A 27,439-nucleotide genomic window follows, 5' to 3' on the forward strand; every position below is an offset into this window, starting at 1 on the left:
CATAAATTTAAATATTTAAAAAATAGAAAAAAATAATTTAAATTTTTGTTTAACTATTTAGTGATAAATTAATTTAAAAATTTAAAAAATTCAAAAAAAAATAAATTAAAAAACAAAAAACAATTTTAACTTTATAAATACATTAAGTTAAATATTTGAGAAATAGAAAAAAATTAATTAAAACATTTTGTTTTAACTATTTAGTGATAAATTAATTTAAAAATTTAAAAAATTAAAAAAAAATAAAATTTTTAGATATTACATTGATTTAAATACACTTATTTAAAAATATAAAAAATAACATAAAAATAACATAAAAATAAATAAAAATATAAAAAATTTTAATTTATTTAAGAAAAAGTTATTTTCTGGTGAAACATTAAATTAAAATATTAATAAAATAGAAAAAAATAATTTAAATTTTGTTTTAACTATTTAGTGATAAATTAATTTAAAAATTTAAAAAATTCAAAAAAAAATAAATTAAAAAATTTAAAAAAAAAATTTAAATTTTTGTTTAATTATTTAGTGATAAATTAATTTAAAAATTTATAAAATAGAAAAAATTAATTAATTAAAAAAATTAATTCTATAGTGATACATTGAATTAAATATTAAAAAAAACACAGAAGTTGAACAATGTTGATTTGCCAAAAAAAATCTGTTTTAAAATAACTTTCCAAAGAAAATATATAAACTTGTTTTTCAGTCACTGAATTGAAATTTCTAACGGAAATAGTATAAAAATATATTTTTTCAACAAAAGTGGTAAATAAATGCATTCTAATGTTGAAAAAAAAAATTGTAAATGAAAATAACTTAACTTTTACACAAGACTCGAAACTTTTAACGGTCAAAGTTACAACAAAAGTTCAGAAAAAGCTTTTCAAAACAAAAAAATACATTAAAAATATAAACAAAAAATCTGCCAACCCTAAAAAAATATTTTTCTTCTTTACTGGCGTGGAGTAGAATAGAAAAAGAAATGGTTTCTAACCTAAAAAGTCATAATAACAGTTATAGTAAATAAAATAGGTACATTATTTTTGTATTGAACTGACAATTTTATTTAGATTGACAATGTCGATTTGGTGATTCTTTGTCAGCTGTAAATCCGAGCTCCTAGTTATGAAGGCCCTACTATATTGGACAGATTCTTAGCAGGATTTCGAACACGTCATTATATTATATATATAACAATAACTTTTCTCCTAGTAAGTTTGGAGAATAAAGCTGATTTGGCGGTGCTTTGACAGATATAAAAGCTCCCGGTTATATTGACTCAACTATCTTGGACTGATGGTTAGCAGAATTTCGAAGTCGTTATCTCATTAAAAATTATGCACAAAAATAGTTTGAGGTTGCTGAAACGTCACTCGAAAATAGCTATGAAATCACTCCTAACCAGAGTAATATAGGATATTCTCTAGTATTTCAAGCTTCATATATTTTTTTCCTTAAACTATTTATTTTTGCCGTGGCTGTAGTTAAAGTTATTATCATTAAATACCGAAATTGAAAGTTTTTCGAATCAGTTTATTGCAACAAAAGGAGTTTACATTGAATCAAACCTCATCCAATCTACATCAACGCTTATCCTCTCTTTGTTGCTTTATTAAGCTTGACCGTTGTTTTGCAAATCGTATCGTAAATTTTCTTCTCCCAATTAGCAACCATAAAAGTATCTAATTGGTTTTCTCCAGGAATAACAGTGAGTTCCTAAAATGAAACACAGCAAGGAACAGACTTTTGGTTGTGCTTTATTTTTGGAATCCGCTGTACTTTTGCAACACCAAAGGTACCTTTCTTAGTAAGTACACAACAGAATTACATTGAGGAATGCATAGGAAACTCATAAATTATGTGAAAAGTCAAGAAAATATTGTGGTACTTTGTAACACTTTGAGGTTAGGTTTTGTATGCTTGCTTTTGTATTTTCTTCATTAACCTTCAAAAGACACGCGTGTGACTTTCGTAGATGTGGGATAATCACTACTTTGAGCTTACTGAAAAAGTAGCGAACATGAAGGAGTTAATGTCGTTATAGAGATCCTTTTTGAAGCAAAAGACCACAACAATAAAAACACGTTAACTTCGGTTGCACCGAAAGTAGAATACCCTTCTCAAATAAAAAAGTTTCTATACAAGTTCGATCGGTTTGTATGGCAGCTATATGGCAGTAAGAGAACAAAATAATTTTATGGGATATTTTTGAAAACATCGCCTCATTTCCCGTAAAAGAATTTGATTCCGGCCATTGAGTTTGTATGATAGTTATATGCTACAATGGTCCGATATCGGTGGTGTTGATAGATGAACAGTCTCTTGGGCGTATGAAAAATTTCCTTATTCACGTATGTATATATAGACAGACAGACAGACTCGTCACTTCGTTCATTTGTATTTACTATTGTGGGCAAAAAACAGTAAGACTTTTTAATTTAAATTTCGCGCGAAAACCCATTCATCGTAATATTTTTTTCTAAGTTGGTATGGCTGTCAGTTACATCTGTGCCAATCGTCACATAAAAATAACCTTTAGTATTTAGTATACGCTTGTCTTTTTGAGATACATACATTCAGCGATTTTTACGATGAGTAAAATTATTCACCGAAAAAGTTCCATTAAATTTTGTGTGCAGAGTCAAATTTCTAGCGCCGAAACATTCAAAATGTTGTAAGAGGCATTCACTGAAAATTGTTTGTCACGAGCAAGTGCTTTTGATTGGTACAAATTATTGAAAGAGAGTCGAGAACGCGTTGACGGCGAATCACGTCCAGGACGGCCATCAACATCAACTAATGATCAACATGTCAATAAAATAATGGAATTAATGCTTGAGAATCGACGATTAACAGTGAGAGATTTTACCGGCATCATTGGAATATCGGAAGGATCAGTGAAAACCATTTTGAAAGATCATTTGTGCCTAAGAAAAGTGAAAGCACGATTGATTCTAAAATTACTAAATATTTTCGAAAAATAGCGTCATAATAACGTAGGTAAAACACTGCTTTCCGATTACCAGGATGTCATGAAACGTATTATTACTGCCTATGAGTCTTGGATCGTGTCGAAAACAGACGCTCATCGACCGCATATCGAGTATCAAACGTAGAGGGATTAGTATGAGGGAGAAGAATAAATTAGGAATTTCATTTTAAGATCAAAATTTTACTACGCATATTAATTTACGCATATGCAGTAGTACTTATATACTTTAGGATCTCCGACGTTTCCTTTTAGGTGTCACAAACTTCGTGGCAAACTCAAAATTTCCTCTTTTAGTGTATAATAATGGTTTCGAAGGTTTGAAAAATCACTGAAATCAGCATATCGCTTTCGATAGCTCTTATTATATATTTATTCCGCTTTATTCAATTTTTTTTCTTTTGACGTACTTTTAGCATTTCACAAGAAAGCTTCAGTCATTAAGCTAAATGGCGCTTAACCTGATTTGAAAATAATTCCTTCTAATATATTCAAACCTTACAATATTTTTATAAAAATATATAAAATTAATTCAGCTAAACGAAAACCACTAACAAATTGCCAGCCAAAAATTGTCTCAGATTTCATTATTAATAGTGCGAACGTGAAATTGAAGGCACTTTAAAGATTAACAGTGTCTAAACTAACAACACTGAAAGTTATACAACATTCTAAGCGCACGCACTTGTACATATGTATGAGTTTAGTCGGCATACTTTGAAATTTGTTTGGGAAATTCGTGTAACTCAAATTGGACGTGTTCATTTCATGGTCTTCAGAGTTTCAAAGTTTGCTATAAAATATTAATGGCGGTACTTTAAGACTGTGAAAACTTCCATAAATTAAACATGAGTCTTGACACGTTATAATTACATTTCAAATATGAAAGTACAGTGACGAGCGCAACATTAACATACCTGTCAGTGGTATGGACTGTTAGTGGAGGATAATGGGGAAATAATTAACTTTCAATTTGCATGTGTTTGGTTAAAAATTATTGTGGCGGTAAATTGTCAATGATGTGGTTTTAAATCTGTAACATAAGTACTGTGAATTAAACTACTATCACACATGATTTTTCGTAAATAGATTCTCGCTTTATTTAAAACATGATTCGTAAAGCACCTTAATTGAGGCAAATAGCATTTTATTCTTTTACGTGTTAGTCGCAGCTGGATTTAATAACACAAACTGACATTAACTTTCAACCATAAATTGTAATTTACCCTCCTAAAGTCAAAGACTTCAAAACCTCGTTGCAAGATCATTTATGCTAATAAATTTTTTTAAGTTTTTTGATTATTTTGCAAAACTTAATTCAAAACATTGCAATCAAACCAGTCAAAAGTCTATGGCACAGCATAAATTTTTTAGCAAAAATTCTTCTTTATTTTTATTCAACATATTTCCCTTCAAGGGTGATACACTGATTATGGTGGCCGGCCCTCTAACTTTTCGATAACATTTTTGTAGTACGAATTGAACTTTGCCTCAAAATAGGCATCAGTTTCGGCGATCAGCTCTTCATTCGACGAAAATAGTATCTTCCTATCGAACATTCTTTTGATATCTGAGAACAAGAAATAGTCGCTGGGAGCCAGATCTGACTCGAAGCCCAATTCATGGATTTTTGCCATTATTTTCTTAGTGAAATAGCACTTTATTTTTCTTCAAATACGGCCATTTTTCCGCGATTTCGTCCTTCAAACGGTCTAATAAGTCTACATATGTAATAGTCGCTGTTGACGGTCCTGGCTTTGTGAAGGTAGTGAGTAAGAATTATTCCATCCCAAAACACAAACCTCATAACCTTGCCTGCCGACTGTTGAGTTTTCCCACGCTTTGGAGCGGGTTCTGGTTGTGCAATCCACTAGGATTATTGGACAGAGGTCCCAATATTGCTGTCTTAAGCTTTGCTTTTCAAATAACCGTAAAAAATAACTGCGGTGTTGAATTCAAAAGATCTGAATGTCATTTTGGCGCATCATATGCTGAGTATTTCATTCATATTGCAATAATGGGGTGCATTTCTCAACTGAGTTATATTAAACTTAATTTTTCGACTATCTTCAACTTTTGGATGGGGAGTTTGAGGAGTTATATAAGCTAATTTTAATCTGCTTATATGGAATCCAAAAATATGATTTAATAAAATCTAGGTGCGTTTATTCTTTTCGATAAAAAATAAATAGGAGACTTTTACTCATTCGAACCAGCTTGAGATATGAAGCTGCTTTCTTTGAATAAAGTATTTTATGTATCATACATGCACAAACTTAAACTACAACCCTAGCTTATGTAAGGCCAGAAGTAAATATATGTATGTATTAAAGTTTTCCTAATTCATTAGAAATTTATTTGTGGTTATAGCAACCGTCATTAAAGGTATGAAGAGAATGATACAAAAATAGGTAATTATTGTTGACAGGGATTGCCAAAGTGGTCTCGAGTTTAAGGCAGACATAGGACATTACATATTACAGAAATATATACAAGTATATACATATTATATATGTATGTATATAATATGTATATATGTACCAATATGTGCTCATACACAAACGTAAAGACACCATGAATTGTAGTGTACTGAAGCAACAGAAGCAAAAGCAGCTCAAATAGGATCAGCTGTGATGATATAATGAATTATAAAGGATTGACAGCCAAGCGTGAAATTCACAAACGAAAATTAAGCCAAAATCATTATGCGTGAGAATAGATCTCTAATGGACTTAAGCGTTTAAAAGTTCTTATGTAACTCGAGCAGAAAGAAAGATAGAGAAATTTACAAGCAAAAAAGAGAAAATAAATATTTATTTTTAAGGGAATTTAGCACAGCATAGAATAATATAAGAAAGCATATATAGCTGAGTATAACATAATATCACATGGCATGGAAAACATAGAATAACATGATGTAGCATAACATAATATACCATGAGATAATAAATCATAGTTTAGCCTAACATAATACAGTCATCATTACATAACATAATACAACATAGCATAGCGTGGCATAACACGATATAACATAAGAAACGTAGCAGAGATTAAGATAACAAAGCATTGCATGGCATAAGATAATATATGTACATAGCATAGCATACGATAAAATATCATAGTACAGCGTGATATAATATACGTAGCTATCATAGCATAACTTAACATAACATAACATAGCGTGAAATAACATGGGTAACATAACATAACGCAACATAGCATAGTATGACATAGCATAGCCAATGCAAAATAACATAATAATAATGCAGAACATAACATAGAATAGCTTATCATATCATAGTATAGCGTAACATAATATTGCCATCATAGCATAACATAACATGATATAACATAGCAGAAAATAACTTAACATAACATAGCCAATGCGAAATAACATAACATAACATCGTATAACAACGCATAACATAACATAACATAGTATGACATAACCTATTTAACAAAATGCCACAATTTCTAGTGATTGCTAAGTAGTGTGAGAAAAAATCTGACAAAAAACGAAAAAAGAATTAAGAACAAAAACAACAACAACAAAGACACAAAAAATAAAACGAAAGAAAAGTAAAAGCAAGGATAATAGGAAAAGTGTGCATTAACGGTACACAGGATTCTAAAGGCGACAAACTGCCGTCAGTGTTTCTTTTTGTGTGTGTGTGTGAAATCAAAGCAAGCAAAAGTGAATGAATTAAGCAAAGTCAACGCATAAGCCCTTGAGCTGCGACGTTAATAAGCGCTTGCCAATAGCCAGTGGAATTTGCTGCACTTAAAGCGCTCAGCAATAACAAAAAAAAAAAAAACAATTACAAAAACAATAAAAAAAAAACAAGAACAAAAACAAAAACAAAAGGCAGAACAATAGCAAAAAGGACGATTGTTAAAGTAAGCTTAACACAAAATATTACATTGAAACTTTGAAGAACAATTTACAGTTAAGAGCCGCGCATCAGACGGCGGCTTCAAAAGACGACAAAGAAATTAGCAAAAATAATTAGCTTTTCTCTTGCATTATGTAAGAAAAATACAAACATACATGCATGCATGGGACTCCACATAGAGGTGCGCATAAATTAGTACAACAACAACTCCATAAAGGATTTGCAAATCCGGCGCAGCAAACTTCTCTGTGCACTTGACACTGCTAATTCTCTCTTCAAATTCACGAATTAGAAACCCACAATGTCAGCGTGCTGCCGCATTAAGACCGAACGGTGCACACGTGCGACAATGTCTACATGAGCCCGACAAAGCAGCAATCACGCCGAACATAATTATACTGCAGAATAACGAACGAAGCTAAGACGATATGCCGCCTATTGACACACGTGCGGGGTGGCCGGTGCCGACGACGGCCAGCTTTGAAACAACACCCACAGCCACACTCACAGCCACACCAGCGCCGTGGACGTATGTATTTCACAATGACCAACAGCTGCTGCAACAACAGCTACAGGTGGACACAAGCAGCCTCGCGGAGCAGCTGCTTAATGACACGCTCTTGTTGCTGGACAACAGCGACGACATCAATGCGACGAATTTCACTTTCGATCAGCATAACAAAAACAACAACAGCAGCAATAGCACACTGTACGAATTGGAGGAGAGCAGTGGGATACTGTACTTCTTGGCGCAGCTCACCATTACGATGCACTATTATTATGTGCCGGTTTTGGTATTTGCCGGCACTATCGGCAACATACTGTCGGTCTTTGTGTTCTCCATGACGAAATTGCGCAAACTGTCGTCGAGCATCTATTTGGCGGCGTTGGCCATAAGCGATACGTGTTTCTTGTGGGGCCTCTTCGTACAGTGGATGAATTTCATTGATGTCGATGTGTATAATCGTGATTTCTTCTGTCAGTTCTTTACATTCTTGAGCAATTGGGCTTGCTTTTGTTCCGCCTGGTTTGTGGTGGCGTTCACCGTTGAACGCTTCATCGCTGTGGCGTTCCCTCTAAAGCGACAGACAATGTGTACAGTGCATCGCGCCAAGTACGTCATCGGCGCGCTATCAGCTTTGGGCATATTTCATTGTGTGCCGTTTTACTTTTCGTCGGGTCCCATTTACTCGCAGAAATTGAAGACGTTCTTATGTGATGTGCATTCGGAAATGAAGGTAAGTCATCTTCGTCGTTAGTTGTTAAGAATGAGTGTAGCTAGTGAAAGAGGTGAAGAAAGCACTTTTGAATGTAAAATGCTTGGAAAATGCTGCAGCCGAATGCAATTAATTAATTCTCAAGTTCACGTTTTAGAAAACGGTAATCTGTGCTTTGACATCACAGTTCTTCTTCTTTACTAGCGTAGACAGCGCTTACGCGGTTATAGCCGGAATCACAGTTACACTTCCTTTATTAAATTTACTTTGAATGCATTAAGTATCAGAAGTATTTTCATTTGAGTTCTTCTTCTTCTTTATTAGTGTAGTTACAGTTTACGCGTTTACAGCCGAGTTTGCAACAGCGCTTCAGAAGATCTTCCTTTTCGCTGTTTGGCGCCAATTGGAGGTTCCATGTGTAGGTCCTTTTATACCTGGTCTTTCCAACGGAGTGGAGGTCTTCCTCTTCCGCTACTTCCCCCGGCGAGTACTGCGTCAAGTCCACTCAGACATCCATTCGGACGACATGACCTAACCAGCGTAGTCGCTGTCTACTTAATTCGCTGAACTATGTCAATGTCGTCGTTAGTTTATCTCATACAGCTATTCGTCCCATCGACTGCAATATTCAAAAAAATGCCAAAGCGCAAAGGAGCATAAATCTTCCAAAGAACCGAAAACTCGTAGCTTCGGCTCATCGTATGTTGCCATCGTCCATGTCTTTGCAGCATATAGCAGGGCGGGGATGATGAGAGGCTTTAGAATTTGGTCTTTGTTCGTCGGGAAAGGAGTTTACTTCTCAGTTGCCTACTCAGTGTGAAATAGCACCTGTTGGCAAGAGATATTATACGTTGGGTTTCGAGGCTAACGTTATTGTTGGTGCTAATGCTGGTTCCAAGGTAGACGAAATTATCTGCGACTTCGAAGTTGACTGTCAATAGCAACGTGGGAGACAAGTCGCGAATGCGACGACTGTTTGTTTGGTGACAAGGGATATTTCGTCTTGTCGTCGATCACTACCAGACTCATTTGCTTCGCTTCTTTTTCCAACCTGGAGAAAGCAGAAATAACGGCGCGGATGTTGAGGCCAATGATATCAATATCATCGTCGTACGTCAGCAGCAATCCTCTACAAGATTGTTCCTTCTCTATTCAGATCTGCAGCTCGAATTTGTTTTCTCTAGGGCAGATTGAAGAAGTCGCACGTTAGGGAGTCCCCTTTTCTGAAACATCCTTTGGTATAGAACGGCTCGGAGAGGTTCTTCCCGATCCTGACGGAGCTTTTGGTCAGTTTATACAGCCATATTACTTTTTCCGGGGATACCAAATTCAGACATAGCGGCATAAAGGCAGTTTCTTTCCTTGTTGGTGTGTGTCGATGTGAGACAATTATTGCCCCTTGTAGAGTTGTGAAATCCAGAAATTATTCTGCAATCGTTCGCCACAATTGATGCATTATTCCCGTCAGTAACACTTATTAATGGTTTCACTACACTACTCTATGCTATGGAAGTTTTTTTTTAAGCTTCCAAGCAGCATTTCTACAGTGCAAAATCATTTTTTAAAATTTGAGGGCTTCAATTCGTATAACATCAAATTCCCTTGCTCTTGAATGTAACCGACTGCTTTTAAACACAAAGATTCTGACTATAGCCGTTGGCTCAGGCCTCAATAAAGATATCGTCTCAAAAGCTAGCACAAACTCTGCTCCTATCATATGGCAACTGTGATCTAAACCTTTTGATGTGGGTTTATATTCCTTTCAATAATCACCATAAACCATAAATGAGTATCTATGCTAACTAACCGGTTAACTATATATGGTACATAGCGATTATTTAAATAGGTACCTTTGTTTAAGTGAGTGCATATATGGTATATATCGGTTATTTAATTAAGTATCTTAATTAAAGTAAGTGAGCACACTTTAAATATTTTGACACCAAATGTACGATACCGGACTCTAAAGTTTCCACATCCTCAATAAAACAATTACTTCCTACATGGCAGGCTTTTACAGTAGCATTATGAGTTTTTAAGTTGGGAAATCGTTGAAATCGTTCAAATATTCTGATAACCCTTCGATTGTCTCTACATGGCAAATATCGGTCAAAATATTATACAATATCGGTCAATACGTTATATTATTTGATGAAATACGTTTGACATGTTTGCTTGGCAACACTGTAGTTTAGTGCAAAAACATATACCATCAGTGTACAGCCTCTGCATTCTTATTAGAAATACTTCCAATGCTCGAGTCGAGTTTTTACCGTACAAATCGGTTAGTGATGGACGTATATCCATAAAATTAAGCCAGTAAAATTTCGCACACATTTTACTCTTAACAGTTGTTTAACTTTCAGTTCAATTGAACTTATAAATTTATATTTTGGTAATTTATTCCAATAAAATTCAACTCTCAGCAATTTCAATTCACTTGATCTCTCTTAATTAGTGTTTATTTAAATGAATTATATGAATTTCACTAAAAACACTCAACTGCTAGCAAAATAAATTAAACTAGAACTTATTTCTGAGAATGCCAGCTGGAATCAAATAGTGAAAACCAAACGTTGCCTACATTTCGGCGCAATTTCAAAAACAAATCCAAATGTATGTGCTATTAAAGTCAAACACCTAAAACTGAAACAACTAAAGCATGTATATTTCTATGGCACTAAGGCAGAGAGATGGATAAAGTGTTAGAAGAAATGTATAAATAAAATTTTCCGAAAGCTTACTGAGTAATTAAAATTCGTAAAAATTCTTCATACGAAATATGGATTGCAAATTCCTAGCTAGCTAGCTTTACTGTTTAAAAAGTACTAAAGATCATTATTTCATATTAAAAATGAAGGAATATATATGTTTTACAGCTAAAAAATGAATTTTTGAGTAATCAAAGGAAAGCGCTTTGTTTCCGATGTGTCACAATAACAACAGCATTCAAACTAGTAATGGCTTAGATGCCGTCATGTGTCATATTTATACACTGAACAGCGTATATTATTATCGATATTTTCACCAAGTTTTTGGCACCCAAAAGGATAGGTTAGAGACTCTAAAAATAACGTCTATAAACGATCAGCGCGACGAGCCGAGTCGATTTGATCCTGCTCTTCTGTTTGTAAACGCGAATTAGTATCGCAGTTTTTGAGATATCGCTTTGAAATGCAACACGCGTTATTTTCTCCTTAAGGTACTGTTCATTTGTTGGAACTGCCGATATCGCACCGCTTTAGCATATATGTGGCTGTCATACAAACTGAACAATCAAAATCAAGTCCTTGTATGAAAAGTTTCCTTATTTGACAAGTTATCTTCACGAAATTTGAGATGGATTATTGGGCAAGGCAACACTACAATCTCCGAAGAAATCTTTCAGGTCGGGCCACTATAGCCTATAGCTGTCATACAAACTGAACAATCAAAATCAAGTCCTTGTATGAAAAGCTCCTTCATTTGACAAGATTTCTTGAAGAAATTCGGAACAGAGTATTATTCAAGACAATGCTGCAACCTGCGAAGAGTTGGTTCAAATCGGACCAATATGGCAAACAGCTGTCATACAAACTAGCCCTTCAAAATCAAGATACAAATCTTGTATATCCTTTTATGCTATAAAAACTGCAACTGTGAAGTGTATTATTATAATTTCAGTGCAGCCGAAGTTAACATTTTTATTGTCCCGACAAAAATGTCGTAAAATTTCAAGCAGCAGTCTGGCAATGTCAAAGGAATTTGCATTTTTCCTTTTTAATAAGCCTTCAGTAGAGAGCTTAAGATAATAGTGGCTTCTCTGCTTTTCATGTACGCCCTTTAACTATATATATATGTACATATATACCACACTTGTAACGTCAACTATGCTGGCAGTACATACAAGCCGCTTAAGCCGATTTCGAACGGCTGACAGATTCTCTTATGCGATGTCACGGAAATACTTTTGCGTAAGGTGTTCTTGTACCTACAGCCTAATTGTATGCAACGTTTTATCCGTGGAGCATATAAAACTGCTGATGGTGTTGTTGTTTAAAAATATCACAATGAGGTTGAATTGAATTTATATTATTTTGATGAAAATAAGTTTCTATATAATATTATATACCGTATGCGTAACTATATCCTATAGTATTGGTGGGTATAAACTATAAACATATAATATAAATATATGTACATAGAACAAACCCATTTCGATGGTAATGCAAATTTTCCATTTTATAGTCTGCAATTTTTCATAAACGTCTTTCAATAATTCGGCAGTGGTGTTTCTAGGCAAGTAAAGTCGCTTTTCTGGGAAGTGTGCGAAATTTGGCACAACTACTTCGATAGTTTCAATACGAATCAATACTCTAAATTTAACAGCCTAAAGGTACGTTGGCCGTTGTTTTTTGTTTTTGTGAATCTTACTTTTCGTAAAGCCCACGGCGCGTGTTTCATTCTTTGTTTTCTTTTTTGCTTGTCCAATTATATAAAGTATTTTTGCGCCGGAACAGAATGCGAAATTCCGGGTATTTACTTAAAGATGACAAATAAGAAAAACAAACAAATAAAAGAAAAGAATAAAAATAAAGAAAATAAAAAAAAAATAAAAAAAAAATAAAGAACAAAAAAAATTTAAAAAAAAATAAAAAAAAGAAAAAATAAAAAAAATTACTAAAAAAGGAACATATAAAGAAAGATGCAAATAAGTCACGTCCTGTCGCGCTAAGCTGTTGTAAGTATTTTATTTTATTTTTCTAACATTTTGTACCGGTCAATAGAGAAAATGGCACGCAGCATTTAAAATAAGGGTAGCGACAGGCTTATAACTTGTTAAGGCACAGCAAAAACAAATAACGGTACACTACATTATATGAGTAGGTAGCTCTTTGGGAATAACCTGTTATTTACTGTTTTCGACACTTTTTAGTAAATGCGCAAAACTTCCGAACACATTTGCATACACAAATGGACACATTTGGAAATTGAGGGCTTCTCTCCGCGCAACCATTAAAGCAAGGAGTGTGTGAGGCGTCGTCGCGTGACAGGTAAAGGACCAGTTTTCACTCACATTTTCAGCTCGCCTCATTTCACAACGAGTGTTACGTATATTTTTAGCTTTTAACGCTTGGTGTGATGTTAAACAATCGCTATTCAATGCACCTTTCCACGAAGAAAAATGAACAAGAAAAGACGTTAACTTCAGTTGCACCGAAACTATTTTATAATACCCTACAGAAAAAACAAAAACGTTTTTCATATAAAGTCTCGATTTTGATTGATCAGTTTGTATGACAGCTATATGTTATAGTGGCCCGATCTCAGCAATTTCTTCGGAGATTGTAGCGAGGTCTTGGACAATAATCTACGTCAAATTTCGTGGAAATATCTTGTCAAGTAAAAAACTTTTTCATACAAGGACTTGATTTTAAACGATCAGTTTATATGACTGCTATATGCTGTAATAACCCGATCTGAACAATTTCTTCGGCGATTCTAGCCTTGACTTAGAAAATAACCCATGCCGAATTTCATGCAGATATCTCTTCAATTAAAAAAGTTTTCCATATTAAGGCTTGATTTTGAACGGTCAGTTTGTATGACAGCTATATGTTATAGTGGAACGATCTGAGCAATGTCTTTGCAGATTTTAGCTTTAACTTAGAAATTACTACATGCCGAATTTCATGCAGATATCTCTTTAATTAAAAAAGTTTTCCATATAAAGGCTCGATTTTGAACGGTCAGTTTGTATGACAGCTGTATGTTATAGTGGAAAGATATGAGCAATGTCTTTGCAGATTTTAGCTTTAACTTAGAAATGAATACATGCCGAATTTCGTGAAAATACCTCATCAAATAAACAACTTGATTTTGAATAGTCAGTTTATATGGCAACTATATGCTGTAGTAGCCCGATCTGAGCATACTCTATGTCGAATTTCGACGAATTTCGTGAACATATCTTGTCAAATAAAAAAAAGCTTATCGTGTAGAAAAGCGCGTATGTAGATTTTCATACTTCATTACTTTACACAAAATTTCGAAGCAAGCTTAATAAAGCCCATTCAGGGTATATAAATTTCTTATCATCGAAAACCTGCCTTTCAATAACACAACCTTAAAAATTACCCGCAAAAGGTCACGCACAAAAAACTTCCTTGATTGCAGTTTTTATTGTCACCCGAAGCTTGCCAACACAGACCTACACTGCCTCTCATAAATATGTCGCCTTGCTTGTACCTTTATTATTGCATGAAAAAAGCGCAGCTACAAATGTAACAAGTCCAGCACATGCTGCGACATATTGTTATTGTTTTCTGTTTCTTGTCTGACTTGCGAAAGTTCTCAACAAAAACACAAAACTATAGAAAACATTAAAAAAAAAAAACAACAAAAAAGAGGAGACAAAAAGCAAAAAAAAAAACATTGAACAAAAACAGTAAAAATGTGAAGGAAAAGCAGGAAAATTTTGAAAAAAAGAAAAGAAAAATTTAACAAAAAGCATTACAGCTAACGCCGAAAAAGGTTGCGTTAGGCTTTTCCATTCAGCAAAACCATTGATTGACAAATAATGCTTGATATACAAAATTTCTCATACATATTGTATATTCATATAACGGTAAACACCTACATACATACATACATACAATGGCATATAAATAATTTACAAAAGTCCCAAAATGCTGCTCAAAATGCTAAAAATAATCAAAAGATGTTACTCATACGCCATGGCGCACACTAAACTGTTTGATATTTCATACAATATGTACCATAACTGCTGTACAATTGCTGGTGTGGCTGGAGTATTTCTTTGCAAGCAAGAACTTCACAAATTCATTGTCCCCCTGAGCCATTTCATGCTTTCAATGTGTCTTTGTGCAGCAAGTGATGAGTAAGCTTGCGTAAAGACGGCAGTAAGTCAGTGTGCTATGGCGGTGCCTACGCAGAAAAAAATGCTTAGCTACTTTAACCCAAACATTAACAGTGGAAAAGAAAAGTATAAAAAGAAAAACGTCAAACGCTTCAAATTGAATGAAAATTCGCATGCAAGAAAGTAGTAAAGTGACGAATAGTAATGGCACCACCGGCAGTAAATTAGATGTGTGTGGCTGCCCACTTAAAAGCGGGTTTAAATTTGTAATTTGGCATAGCTCTTTGTTCTTTCCTTTCCACACTTTCAATTGTAAACCAAAGTATTGTTTGTGTTTCTAATTAATTAACTGAAGTACATGCGTTAATCACTAGTTATTTGTACGTGATATTCATTAATCACTCGACTTGTGGTTGTTGCAACGTTCTTCAATTATAGAGGCACATGACTTAAACAAAAAAACCACTCATTGAGCAACGAAAAGTAGTAACTTAAAATATTATCCACCCTACTGTAAAGAAAAAATCGTTTTGAGTGGCAACCCTCAAAGGTATATTCGCTCAGTTTGAACAGCTCCTTATCTTTGAACGCCTCTTCATCAAAAGTATAACTTACAAATTTGTTTGGGTTATAACTCGGAGAAAAATCATCATACATTTTTTCAGCTAGTTCTATATACTCGTATATACATTGTGACAAAAAAGTACCCGGAAAAAATAAATAAAATGCAAAATATATAATTATTGATCAATATTTATTTTTTATTGCATTGAAAGTTATGCACACCAGATGTAATACATTTATACCAACTACTTTTCCAGTCCTCGAAGCACTGAGTTGGCTTTCAGCTCCTACATGGAATTTTGTTGTATCTCTTTGAACGACTGAAAGCAGGTTTTACGGAGCGACAATTTCAGTTCAGTTCAGTTCATTCAGAGCCAAATCTGGTGAATACGGTGGTTGATCGATGGCATACATTGCGTTTTTGGCTTTAACTTCGGTCATAATTGTGTCTCGTTACGATGGTGCATCAGCATCGTATATAATCCCTGAATTGTTCTCCTATAATTCCGGCCGTTTTCGATGGATTTTCTCACGCAAACGCCTCAATATGGCTAAACTGAACTCCTTATTCACCGTCTGTCACTCCGGAACAAATTCATGTTGTACCAAATCATGAATATCGAAAAACAATGAGCATCACCTTGATTGCTGAGCGGGTTTGGGGTGGTATTTTTGGTTTCGGTTCGTTTTATTCTCTCTATTCCGATAATTGTTGACTTGTTTGCATGTCAAGCCCATAAACCATGTCTCACTGGCTGTTATAATGCTCTCCATTTATGTGTGATCGGAATTCGCACGCAAAGAGACTTGTTTAAAGTACTTTTTTTTTAATTCAGCTTTAGCGAAACGAGTCGAGCAAGAATGCGTTTCATAGCCAAAAAAATCTACCAAATTCATTCGAACGGGCGCGCGGGAGATGTCGAGCCTACACTTGTTATAAATCTCCGCTGGATTGGCCTCTAGTACTTTCAGCGAATTTCGATTTTTTCGATTTTGGCTCATTTTTGGAGTACTCTTAGCTATATTGTTGGACGTCAGTTTCGACGTCATGTTCATAAGCTCACGTCTAGTCACGTTTAATGAGTATAGTATAAGGTGCTCAGCTACGTTGTCAAGGGTTGCTTTTGGGACCACTACACGACGCCGTTTTTTTGCAAAAAGTTCAGGTATTTTGGTTCAAGTCTAGCATTGACCCAATTCATTCCTAAAACATTAAGCAAAATGTGTTCCATCGATTATTCAAATATGTTCAGATCTTCTGCTATCTCTCTCATGTCAATACAAATATTTTCAAGAAGTGTTTCTTTAACATTTACGATGGTTAATGGACAAATCGCATGAGACAAGTTTTCAAAGACGTCCAGACGTTCATTGAATGCTTTGGGCCACACAACGGTATGATAAAGTCGGCTCCCCAAAACACTTCTGCATTCTCAAGAATTCCGTAACCGGATTCCATCGGATACACAAAATTTTATGCAAACTCGTTGTACAACTTCTTTTACGAACTAGGCCTTCTATTTTGAGATATCGATCAGAAGTTTTGCACCCTTCATCTCTATCCACAAAGCTGCTCACTAGTCGGAATCGCCCACCTTGGGTCACTATAGAATATACCTGTCATACCAACTTATTGATCAAAAAATCTATTCATGTAGAAGTTATCTTCACATAATTGGCATGGTGAAGGCAATGCTGCAATCACCATGGATATTGTTCACATCAGACATACATACCAGATATAGTTTCCATATAAATTGACCGAACAAAATCAAGATGAAAAACTTTTTACAATACTCCTGAGATGGTTAGTACGGCTTCCGTGTAGCCGAAGTTGACGTTTTTTTCTTGTTTTATTATTATTTATTATTTTCTCTTCTTAAGTTTTTTAAATTTTAAATCAGTTTATGATTTAAAGATCTTGCTTAGACTTGAGAGAAGTCATACCGAGCCATATGACACTTTTGTGGCATGAGATACCACATTAAAAATTATTAAAATTGAGAAACCGTGTTGCAACTTCAAGTCGAATACTTTATATGTCTTCATTGTGGTCCACAGACTTGCTTAAGTTGTCAAATATTCGAGCAGCGTGTTTCCTCTCGCATTTGCGCTATTTCAATGACTCTCCCATACTTTCGTCCAAGTCAAACAAAACGCGCTAACAGTCTAAGTAATTACTATTCACCCCAATTGCACGAAACGGCGAAGATGCGCTAAACGGAACAAGGACAAACCGCGCAGTTTTCGCCAATTTATTTTAGAAATATTTGTATTTGTACAATACATGTTTGCATGGTATATGTTTGTGGTAGAAAAATATGTATGCTTGTCAGCTTTAGTAAGTTAATTGAAAGGCAAAAGGCCATGGCTTCTTTACGTTGTTGTCAGATTAGCGAAAGACGTCGAAAGAATTTGAAAAATTTCGTTTTCGTATTTTTACAATTTTTTATCAAAAAAAAATGGCGAATAAAATTCAATGAATTCTAATTTGAAAAGTTTCTATTGGCTTTGAGGCGACATGACAATTATTAAGTATTGTAAGCTGGTATTAGGGACACAACGGAAATAAGGTCAAAATTGTTATTGCCAACAACAAAGGTTCATCAAATAGGCGACTTCTTCAAGTTCCATGTCATTGTAAGGAGAAAAATTAAATTTATTTGTATTAGAATACATTTGCATATTTTTAGCCGCAATTTTTTATACATATATTTATATAAGTTATATATGTGAGAGTTTTTTTATGCCCTAAATTGGAAATATTAAGCTTGTGAAGAAGTTTGTAACACCCATAAGGAGACCCTTTACAAATGATTAGTGTGACGAGCCATGTCTGTCTGTATTGAGAACTAGTGCTCGGTTTTAAAAACATCGACCTGGAACTTTGCCAAATTTAATATTTCTCCAGGAAGTTGTTCACCTGTTGGAACCATCTATATCTGACAACCTATGATATAGCTGTCATACAAACTGACCGATCGAAATCAAGTCCTTGTATGGAAAGCTTTTTTATTTAATTTCATTTATTTTATTTTTATTTAACAATAGCATATAGGTGTCATACAAAATGATCAATCAAAATGAAGTCTTTGTATGAAAAACTTTTTTATTTGACAAGATATCTTCACGAAATTTTGCATAAGATATTGTCCAAAGAAACACTACACTCCCCGAAGAAATCGTTCAGATCGTACCCCTACAACATATAGCTGCCATACAAACTGAACGATCGGAAAAGTGTTTGTAAGGAAAGCTTCTTTAATTGACGAGATATGTTAAAGAAACTTTGTGTGGTTTATTTTCTAAGGCAATAGTGCAATATCCGCAGAAATTGTTCAGATCGGATCACTAAATCATATAGCTGCCATACAAACTGATCAAACAAAATGAAGTCTTTGTATTAAAAACTTTTTTATTTGACAAGATATCTTCACGAAATTTTGCATAAGATATTGTCCAAAGAAACACTACACTCCCCGAAGAAATCGTTCAGATCGTACCCCTACAACATATAGCTGCCATACAAACTGCTCGATAAAAATTAAGAAAAATAACTGTTTATACCGCCTTATGTTATAAAAAGTGCAACTGTGAAGGGTATTTTAGCCTCGATGCAGGCGAAGTAAAAGTTTTTTCCTGTTTTAGTTTCAAAATTAAATTTAATGTCATCCATGTCTCGCCTTCGACCTAAATTTCGCCAATCGATATTTACGTGTTCTAACTTCTTGTAATTAACTTTTAAAAATTCAGAGAAATTTAAGTAAATACTGATACATAAATGTGTGTGTGTTTTATATGTATATATATATAATATATATTACATTATATTATATACTACATTCTGTCTGAGTAAACGTACCGGCTCCTCGAGGGATATGTAAATATTGTATTTGCATTTGAGAATATACACCGACTCTCCTCCATGCATCGTTTTGCAGTCGAAGTGCTCAGCGTATGAAATGTGAAATGCAGAATTTGTGTAAAGCAAAAAATGCGAATATTCCTACATATAACGGTACCAAGAATTCACTCCCGCAATGGCAGTGAATGAGATAACCTATTAAATTAAGTGTTTAACAAACACCATCTTGCAGAGCAATTTTCCTCCGCTTTTGAGTTGATTTTATTTACATAAATAAATTTGAATGTATGCGTGAAAGAGGGCAATAAAAAACGTTCACAGGATTTTATGTGCAAAAATTTGGTTGAAAAATTAAAATATTAGATTGTTTTTCGGATTAAAAATTTTGTTCTGCATATTTTCGGTTATTTTTAACATTTTTTCAACTTCCTCGATTTTTCTCTAATATTTTGATGTTATTATATTATATTTTTAAAATACTTTTTTTATTAATGACTTTAATACCGTAATTCTACGTAAACACTCAGTCTCGCAAAAACCTCCGTTTAAAAAAACTAAATAAGTGAGAGAACTACCATATATGAGTATCGAATATCGATAATTTTTGCTCATTCTGGGTGGAAGTAAATCGTAAAGGGTCCAGTGAGTAGTCAGCATCAACGTTTTCCTTCCTCCAGTTGCTAAGTAATATTAGAAATCTTACCGCTGGCTAGATCTTATTGCATACCACAATATTCTTAATGGAAACGATAACATATTACTCCCGATAATCAATAAATTATTGTATAAGTAGAACTTTCGTTAGTTTCTGAGGAAGTCCATCAATTTACTTTATTGCATTTTAACAAGATATGCCAATTTTGGGCTAAGCAATCATTTTTAATTGGAAATATAAGAAAACAATCGCCGAAGCGGCTGACAGAATAACTCAATACTTCCTCTTGACTCAACCGCCTTCACGTGATGAAGACTAATATATTTAATATAGAAATAGAAATAAAAGCAGGGAGCAAATCGACATATCCAGACTTATCGTCCAACTTTTGAAGGTTTTTCGGACTTAACTGTTCAAGTCTGGTCCCACCGTCTTTCCTGTGATATAAACGATAAAACGATCTATTAACCGTTTGAGAATTACGTAAACTAAATACACTGGGCGAGCGAAATATTAAGACGATAAAGAAAATGTAATTACCCTCCTGGGCAATGATTATAAAATCGAATCGTCAGCTTAAAAATTAAATCCGAAACAAGCTTATGGTTTGCTAAGTACTAGAGAGGATAGGAAGCAGGAAACTTTGTAAGAAGGGAACTATTTACCGGATGAATTTCAAAATTTCGATGAATGTTCTCAAATATATGTAAATTTTTCATATTAAAAAAACGATTTTTTGAAATTCATATGGATATTTTACGAGCTTTGAGAATATTTCTCCAAATTTTTAGGTTGATCCGTTAAATAGTTTCGGATATGTGAGCGTATTTGCAAGAATTTTTAATTTAGTGTCATCAGCTCTCAAAACTCTAAACGCATTTTTGTCGAAACGATATTTTTGGTGTCGGTGAGCAAAAGTTCCCCGAAACGGCTGAATTTCACACGACCTTCATAGACATATTGTGACAAAAAAGTAGCCGGAAATTGTAAATGAAACGCAAAATATTTAATTAATTATCAATTAATATTTTGTCGCCCTCAAAGTTATCCCACCAGTTGTAATACACTCATGCCAACAATTTTTCCAGTCCTCGAAACACTTTTTATAGGCATTTTTTGGGATGGTCTTTAGCGTCTTTAGCGAATTTTGTTGCATCTCTTCGAACGAGTGAAAACGGGTTCCGCGAAGCGACAATTTCTGTTAAATTCGGTCACAATCATGACTCGATGCCTTATGCATTATAATCGTTTAAGATCCATTAATGGTTCTTTCACAATTTCGGCCACTTATATTAAGAAAAGAAGTTCATGTGAACTCTGTCATTAATTGCGCTACTAAGCGACAACATTAATGAAGAGCGAAATGATTTTAGCACTTAATAATCATTCTAAGAAATTATTTTAAAAAAGATCTTTCATGTGATGTTTCCATCTTTCTATTCTCAAACAAATATCACTTATTTGCGAAAAATTCAGCGAATTGAAAGTCCCCTTTGTAAATATTTCAAATGAAACGTGGACAAATATGAGCAGCACCAAATTGCATTCTTTGAATAATTAGAATCGACTAAGCATTCACATTAAACCTAATTGCAATTTCCGCTTATTTCCTTTTATTGCAGAACTTTATGACTTATATGAACTTCTACGACACAGTGGTGGTTTTCGCGCTGCCGTTCGCTTCGATACTAATTTTGAACGCCATAACCAGCTATCGGGTTTGGAAATTCGCAAACGTGCGACGCTCACTGACTATGCAAAGGAGGTAATTAAAACTCAGTTATACGCGATCAGAACATAATCTAGGAATTTTTAATTGCACACAAAAACCGAAATTGAAACACCATTTAGTTAAGGTGGCTAAAGTGCTCTTTTAGAGGGTTCATAGACTGGTAAGAGTAAAAATGTATGCAATATGAACAAGTTTTTAGCTCTCAGAGTGAACTTCACGAGATTATGGCGGAAAATATTGAACATTTTGCAACTCTGAAAGGTTTTACTTAAAAATAGAAAGCGTGACCTTGTACCAGGACTCTTTTAAATACAATTCAGAAACTTAATGGATTCCAATAGAGTATCAAAATTAGTTTTTCGAACAAATCACTCAGTTTTTGAGATATCAGTCGGCAAATTAACACACATCACGTTGTCCCTTAGAAACTGCTCATTGGTTGGAACCGCCATATATCACTCTATATAAAGCATAAAGATGTCATATAAAATGATCCATTGAAATCAGGCCTTTGTATGGAAAACTTGTTTATTTAACCAGATATCTTCACAAAAGTCGGAAAATGCCTTTATCCGCATCGTCAAGTTTTAATAGCCAGTTTTCCTGAATAAAATCAATTTTGCATAGTATGCTAAAAGCAGAAATCATATTTTGAAGGGCAGAGTTAGGCAATGAGATAATTAGAGCTTTTTACTTCACAAACTTATTTAATTAATTTAATTCATAGGAAAACACAAGTGTCTAAAGACTCGTTGACGTCTTCAACATATCTAACGACTTCATTGAAAAACCAACATAATTCCACAATGAGGACGGAAATAGATCTACCGGTGTCTAAACGAAAAACAGGTAGGTTCATTTAAACAATATATAAGCTATTTTATAAAATAAAAAATAGATTTATTAACCGTCATACCATAAACAATTCCATAAAATATAAAAATTTCGAAAATACTAAATGTCTAAAAAGACATGAGAATCTCTAAGAAAAATTTGTTGGCCAATGCTGCGCAATTTTTCATGTGAAATTTATCCATTTTTCTATATTTCTATAATATTATATATCAGTACTTTCCGTTTTTTCGAAATAATGCCATTAACACCAATTCATACTGAGAGATGTAGTAGCGGCTTCATTTTCGATGTAGGCATTGATCTTCATGGCTTCATATTTGATAGAATCAGAAGTTCGAAGTTTGCCTCCAAATTTGGAAATTTGCTTTCGATGTTTAAAATTCAGCTTATTTCAAACGTCATTATTAATTTTATTTTTCGAAGTTAGCTTCCAAAATCGAAATATTTGACTTCGAAATTCGAAATGTAGCTTTTGCAAACTTTGAAGTATTGAAGAAAGGAAAAAATGTTGGAAATTCAACTTATTTCAAACATCATTATTAATTTCTTTTCGAAGTTAGCCTCCAAAATCTAAATATTTCACTTCGAAATTCAAAATAGAACATTAATTTTTTCGAGAGATTGATTCCCAAGTAAAAATGTTATGTTCGAAGTCTCCAAAATCGAAGCATTTGCCTACGATGTTCGAAATGGAACTGTTTGCAAATATCATTAAATTTTTCGAGAGTTTGAACCCCAAGTAAAAAAGTAACTTTTTCATGTTTCGAAGTCTCCAAATCGAAGTTTGAAATGGAGCTTTTTGAAAACGTCATTAATTTGTTCGTGAGATAGAGTCCTAAGTTAAGAAGTGTTCCGTTTTTCGAAGTCTCCGAAGACGAAGTATTTGACTTCGAAGTTCGAAATGGAGCCCTTAGCAAACATCATTAGTTTTTGGTGAGAAATTGAGTTTCAAGTAAAAAAGTAATTATTTAATTTTTCGAACTCTCCAATGTCGAAATATTTGAATTTGAAGTTCGAAATGGAGCTTACTGAAAATGTCATTAATTTGTTCGAGGGATTGAGCGATAAGCTTTTCGTTTTTCGAAGTCTCCGAAGACAAAATATTTAGCTTTCAAGTTCGAAATCGAGCTTATTGCAATCATCATTATTAAAATATAATTAAAAAAAAAAATAAAATATTAATTTAATTCATTAGCGGATCGTTTGGGCTGACTTTCATTTACCTTTTCTGTGCAACATGAAAAATTCTTTTGTTTGCCTTTTTACCACTAGCTGGTGTCGTATGGAATATACTATAAACACCAAGTGGAGAAATCTTAAGCAAATTACTTAGAACTCCTCCATTATCAGAGAGTTTTTCATGTTTTTACTAAACTTTGGCTTGGCTGACTTCAAAGTAACACACATCCTTAGCTAGTTCGAATTTCTTATCTTTCTCGGTAATTTCACCTCTGTTTCCCTTGCATAAGTTGGAGTAACTTTTCCTCCTTAAATTGTGCATATTCCAAAGCTAAATCACCACTCATTTCATCACTGGTCTTTTTATATTATCACTACTGTTGTATAGATTTATTTAGCATGTAGACAAATAAAATATGAAGCGCGGAGATTTTCGCTCATACACGTTATCCACTTTAAATAAATTATAATTTTCATCAATTGATTTTATATAGTCATTTTCAACTTAATGCCGCTCTCTTGAGCACTGATTCGTGATGCCGCATATTTATCAGCAATGATTAAATGATGAATATTAATTAATCGATTTCGAAAAAAAGCCAAAACCGAAACCAAACCAAAATCGAAACAAAAATATCGAATTCACTAAACAAATATGTTTATTTAAAATTGTATCACAACTAATGGAGTGTGTTTGTGGGCAGCCATGACACGCATTTCGCAGAACTTATTAAATACATAAGTCATGATTTGGAACAGCGGAAAGCATGTATTTCTGCTTTAATGAGTTTTTGTGGCTTTGCCAATGGCAAATCGAACAAAACATTGCAACAATCATGCTGAGTAACGGAAAAAACGCACCACAATTTGTGACTTTTTATACAAACACAATTGAATATCTCTTAAATAGTCAGACAAAAGAGCCTGTCCGAGTGTGTGAGTGTTTTAGATAATCCCAATCTGTTTTCTATTAAAAGCTTTTCATAGACTTGAATAAATATGCATTTATTACTATACTATATACGATATTTTACGATACTATAGTAAAATACATCTTTTTGGCAAAATCCGTTTTTTTTTATTCAACATAGTTCCTTTAAAGTGTGATATACTGATTATAACGACCCTCCAACTTTTCGATAACATTTTTGTAGCACGATTTGTCCTTTGTCTCAAAATAGGCCTCAGTTTCGGCGATCACTTTTTCATTCGACGAAAATTTCTTTCCAGTAAGCATTATTTTGAGAACAAGAAATAGTCGCTGGGAGCCAGATCTGGATGCGAAAGCAATTCGAAGCCCAATTCATGGATTTTTGCCATCCTTTTCACTAACTTGTGACACGGTGCACTGAGTTGGTGAAACAATACTTTCTTTTCCTAGAAATAAGGTCGTTTCTTCGACGATTCCGTCCTTCAAACGGTGCAATAACGCTATGTAACAATCGCTGTTGATGGTACTTCCATTTTGAAGGCAGTGATAAAACTTATTCCATCCCAAAATACAAACCCCATAACCTTGCCTGCCGACTGTTGAGTTTTCCCACGCTTTGGAGCAGGTTCATCGTGTACAGTCTACTGGGCTGACTGTCGATTGGACTTCGAAGTGAAATGTTGAAGGCATATTTCATCCATTGTCACATATCGCTGCAAAAGCTCGAATCATGAACCCGTCGTTGTTTTTGGTCAAAAGTGAGCTCACGCGGCACACACTTTGCAAGGAGCTTTCTCATATCTAACTTTTCGAGAATGATATGACATGCACGTTCCGTTGATGTCTTTAGAGTGTCGAGTATCTAGAACCACTTCACTATAGAGTCATCACAGCGTCATTTATGTGTGAGGCCGGGTACTTCTCAATTGACCTGTTAGTAAATGATCAGCGTGACAAGCTGACTTGATTTAGCCAAGACCGTCTGTCTGTCCGTCTAAATATGTGAACTTGTCCCACAGTTTTTGAGATATCGAACCGAAATTTTGCATACGTTCTTTTCTCCCCAAGAAGCTCTTTGAACTGCCGATAACAAACCACTATACATAGCATATATTTGCCATACAAATACTTTTTTATTTGGCAAAGATACATCCAGGATATTTGGCATATATGTAGCTGCCTGGTTGTATGAAAGACTTTCTTTATGTGTGAGTCTTCACACATCATAGTTTCGTTGCAACCAAAGTTGACGTTTTTTCCTGTTGTAATAATTGAATGTAACATGCAATTTATTTTCGTCACATGTTTACACCTCAATTTTGCGGTTACATCCAATGAAACAAAAATCCACCGCCCACCTGCAAATGGCGGGAACAATAGAACACAGCGAGACCACCACGGAAAACTGTTAACGGTTTAAGTCGCTTCAATTATGAACTCACACACACAAATGCACAACAAACGGCATAACGAAATGAGAAATGCGAACTAGTTTCGTAGAGCTTTGTAATGTACTCATAGAGACATACACTCATTTATGTTACTCAAAGGTATTGAGTTGGAAAATGGCATTTCAGAGCAATGCTTTGTGATGTTGAGCTGTCCACCTTCATCAACAACAAGCAGATATGTTCACAAGTATATAAATATATATGTGTATGTGTATGAGTGTGTCAAAAAGACAGTTAGAACTATTGTTATAGGGAAATAGCTGACGAAGAGGGTTTGGGGGGTTTCTAGTACCATAAATGAAGTTTTAATATCTTTGCTGGGAACTTCTTTATAAGTAATGTAAATTTTCATCTCTCGAATTAATTCAATGTTGTTTTCCAACAATATGGTTCCGAGTCATCAGGTTAGGTTCTAATTGGATCACTTAGCGTCATATTGGGTACACAACTGAGTAATAGACAACTTTTTAAATGAAGAAAGACAACCTTTTAAATGAAGACAGTTAGCATTCTAAGAGTAAATCCTCACTCATCACCATATTCCGAGAATTAATTTTGGAAAAAGCTGACGAACTGATGAAATGAGAAGAAAAGTCGTGAGACTCTTGAAAGCAACAAACAATCACCTCGAGCTGCACAATAGTTAAGTCTTTAGGAACCTAAATTTAAACAACAATAAATTGTGAAACTTAACCGGATCCTGGAACATTTTTGTTATTATAGTTGGAACGAACTATTTTGATTATTGAATTACGCAAAAGCTTAAGATCTGGTACATCTCAAACATAATAAATATATTGTTTTTTTTACTAGAAAAGGTCGTAAAGGTCAGAATAAGAGTGACCTTTAGCTTATATATATAGTTCTCATATATTTTTCTGACAATTTTTTCGTACCTCTGCTGAAACTAATACGACTTTCGAATGTTTTCTCTCTAGACATTACTTATAAATCATAATATTATGTGAGATCTGAGTACTAAAATTTTTATACTCTCTAAAAAGGTGAAACACCGAAACCGGTGCCTCTGTTTTTCTAAGGCTAAGTTGTCACGAGAAGACCTCACTATGTGACCATCTGCCACGGATATAAATGAGACCATTTGGAATGATTTGGATTGATTTGGATATCATATATTTATATATCTTTCTCCCCGTAACAAATCAACCCGAAATTTTATTGTCTTAATTTAGACATCTTACTGATGCCTACGAATATCGATATGTTCGAAATGCTTAATATTAGT

The 27,439-nt window shown here is 34.1% G+C and overlaps 2 protein-coding genes across 6 annotated transcripts in view; one reads left to right on the forward strand and one right to left on the reverse strand.

The window, feature by feature from the left end:
• The window catches only part of LOC120778467 (protein furry), a 141,228-nt gene that overhangs the window by 30,091 nt on the left and 83,698 nt on the right, over positions 1 to 27,439 (reverse strand). The gene's annotated exons all lie outside the window — the stretch shown is intronic.
• Positions 7,653 to 27,439, forward strand: part of LOC120778468 (G-protein coupled receptor daf-37) — a 36,172-nt gene continuing 16,385 nt past the window's right edge. Inside the window, exons 1-3 of the mRNA XM_040110280.1 lie at positions 7,653 to 8,123; positions 21,668 to 21,810; positions 22,505 to 22,626. Coding sequence (XP_039966214.1) covers positions 7,653 to 8,123; positions 21,668 to 21,810; positions 22,505 to 22,626 — 736 coding nt within the window. The remainder of the gene's footprint in view (positions 8,124 to 21,667; positions 21,811 to 22,504; positions 22,627 to 27,439) is intronic.

The sequence above is a fragment of the Bactrocera tryoni genome, chromosome 5, assembly GCF_016617805.1.
Source record: "Bactrocera tryoni isolate S06 chromosome 5, CSIRO_BtryS06_freeze2, whole genome shotgun sequence".
Taxonomy (NCBI): Eukaryota; Metazoa; Arthropoda; class Insecta; order Diptera; family Tephritidae; genus Bactrocera; species Bactrocera tryoni.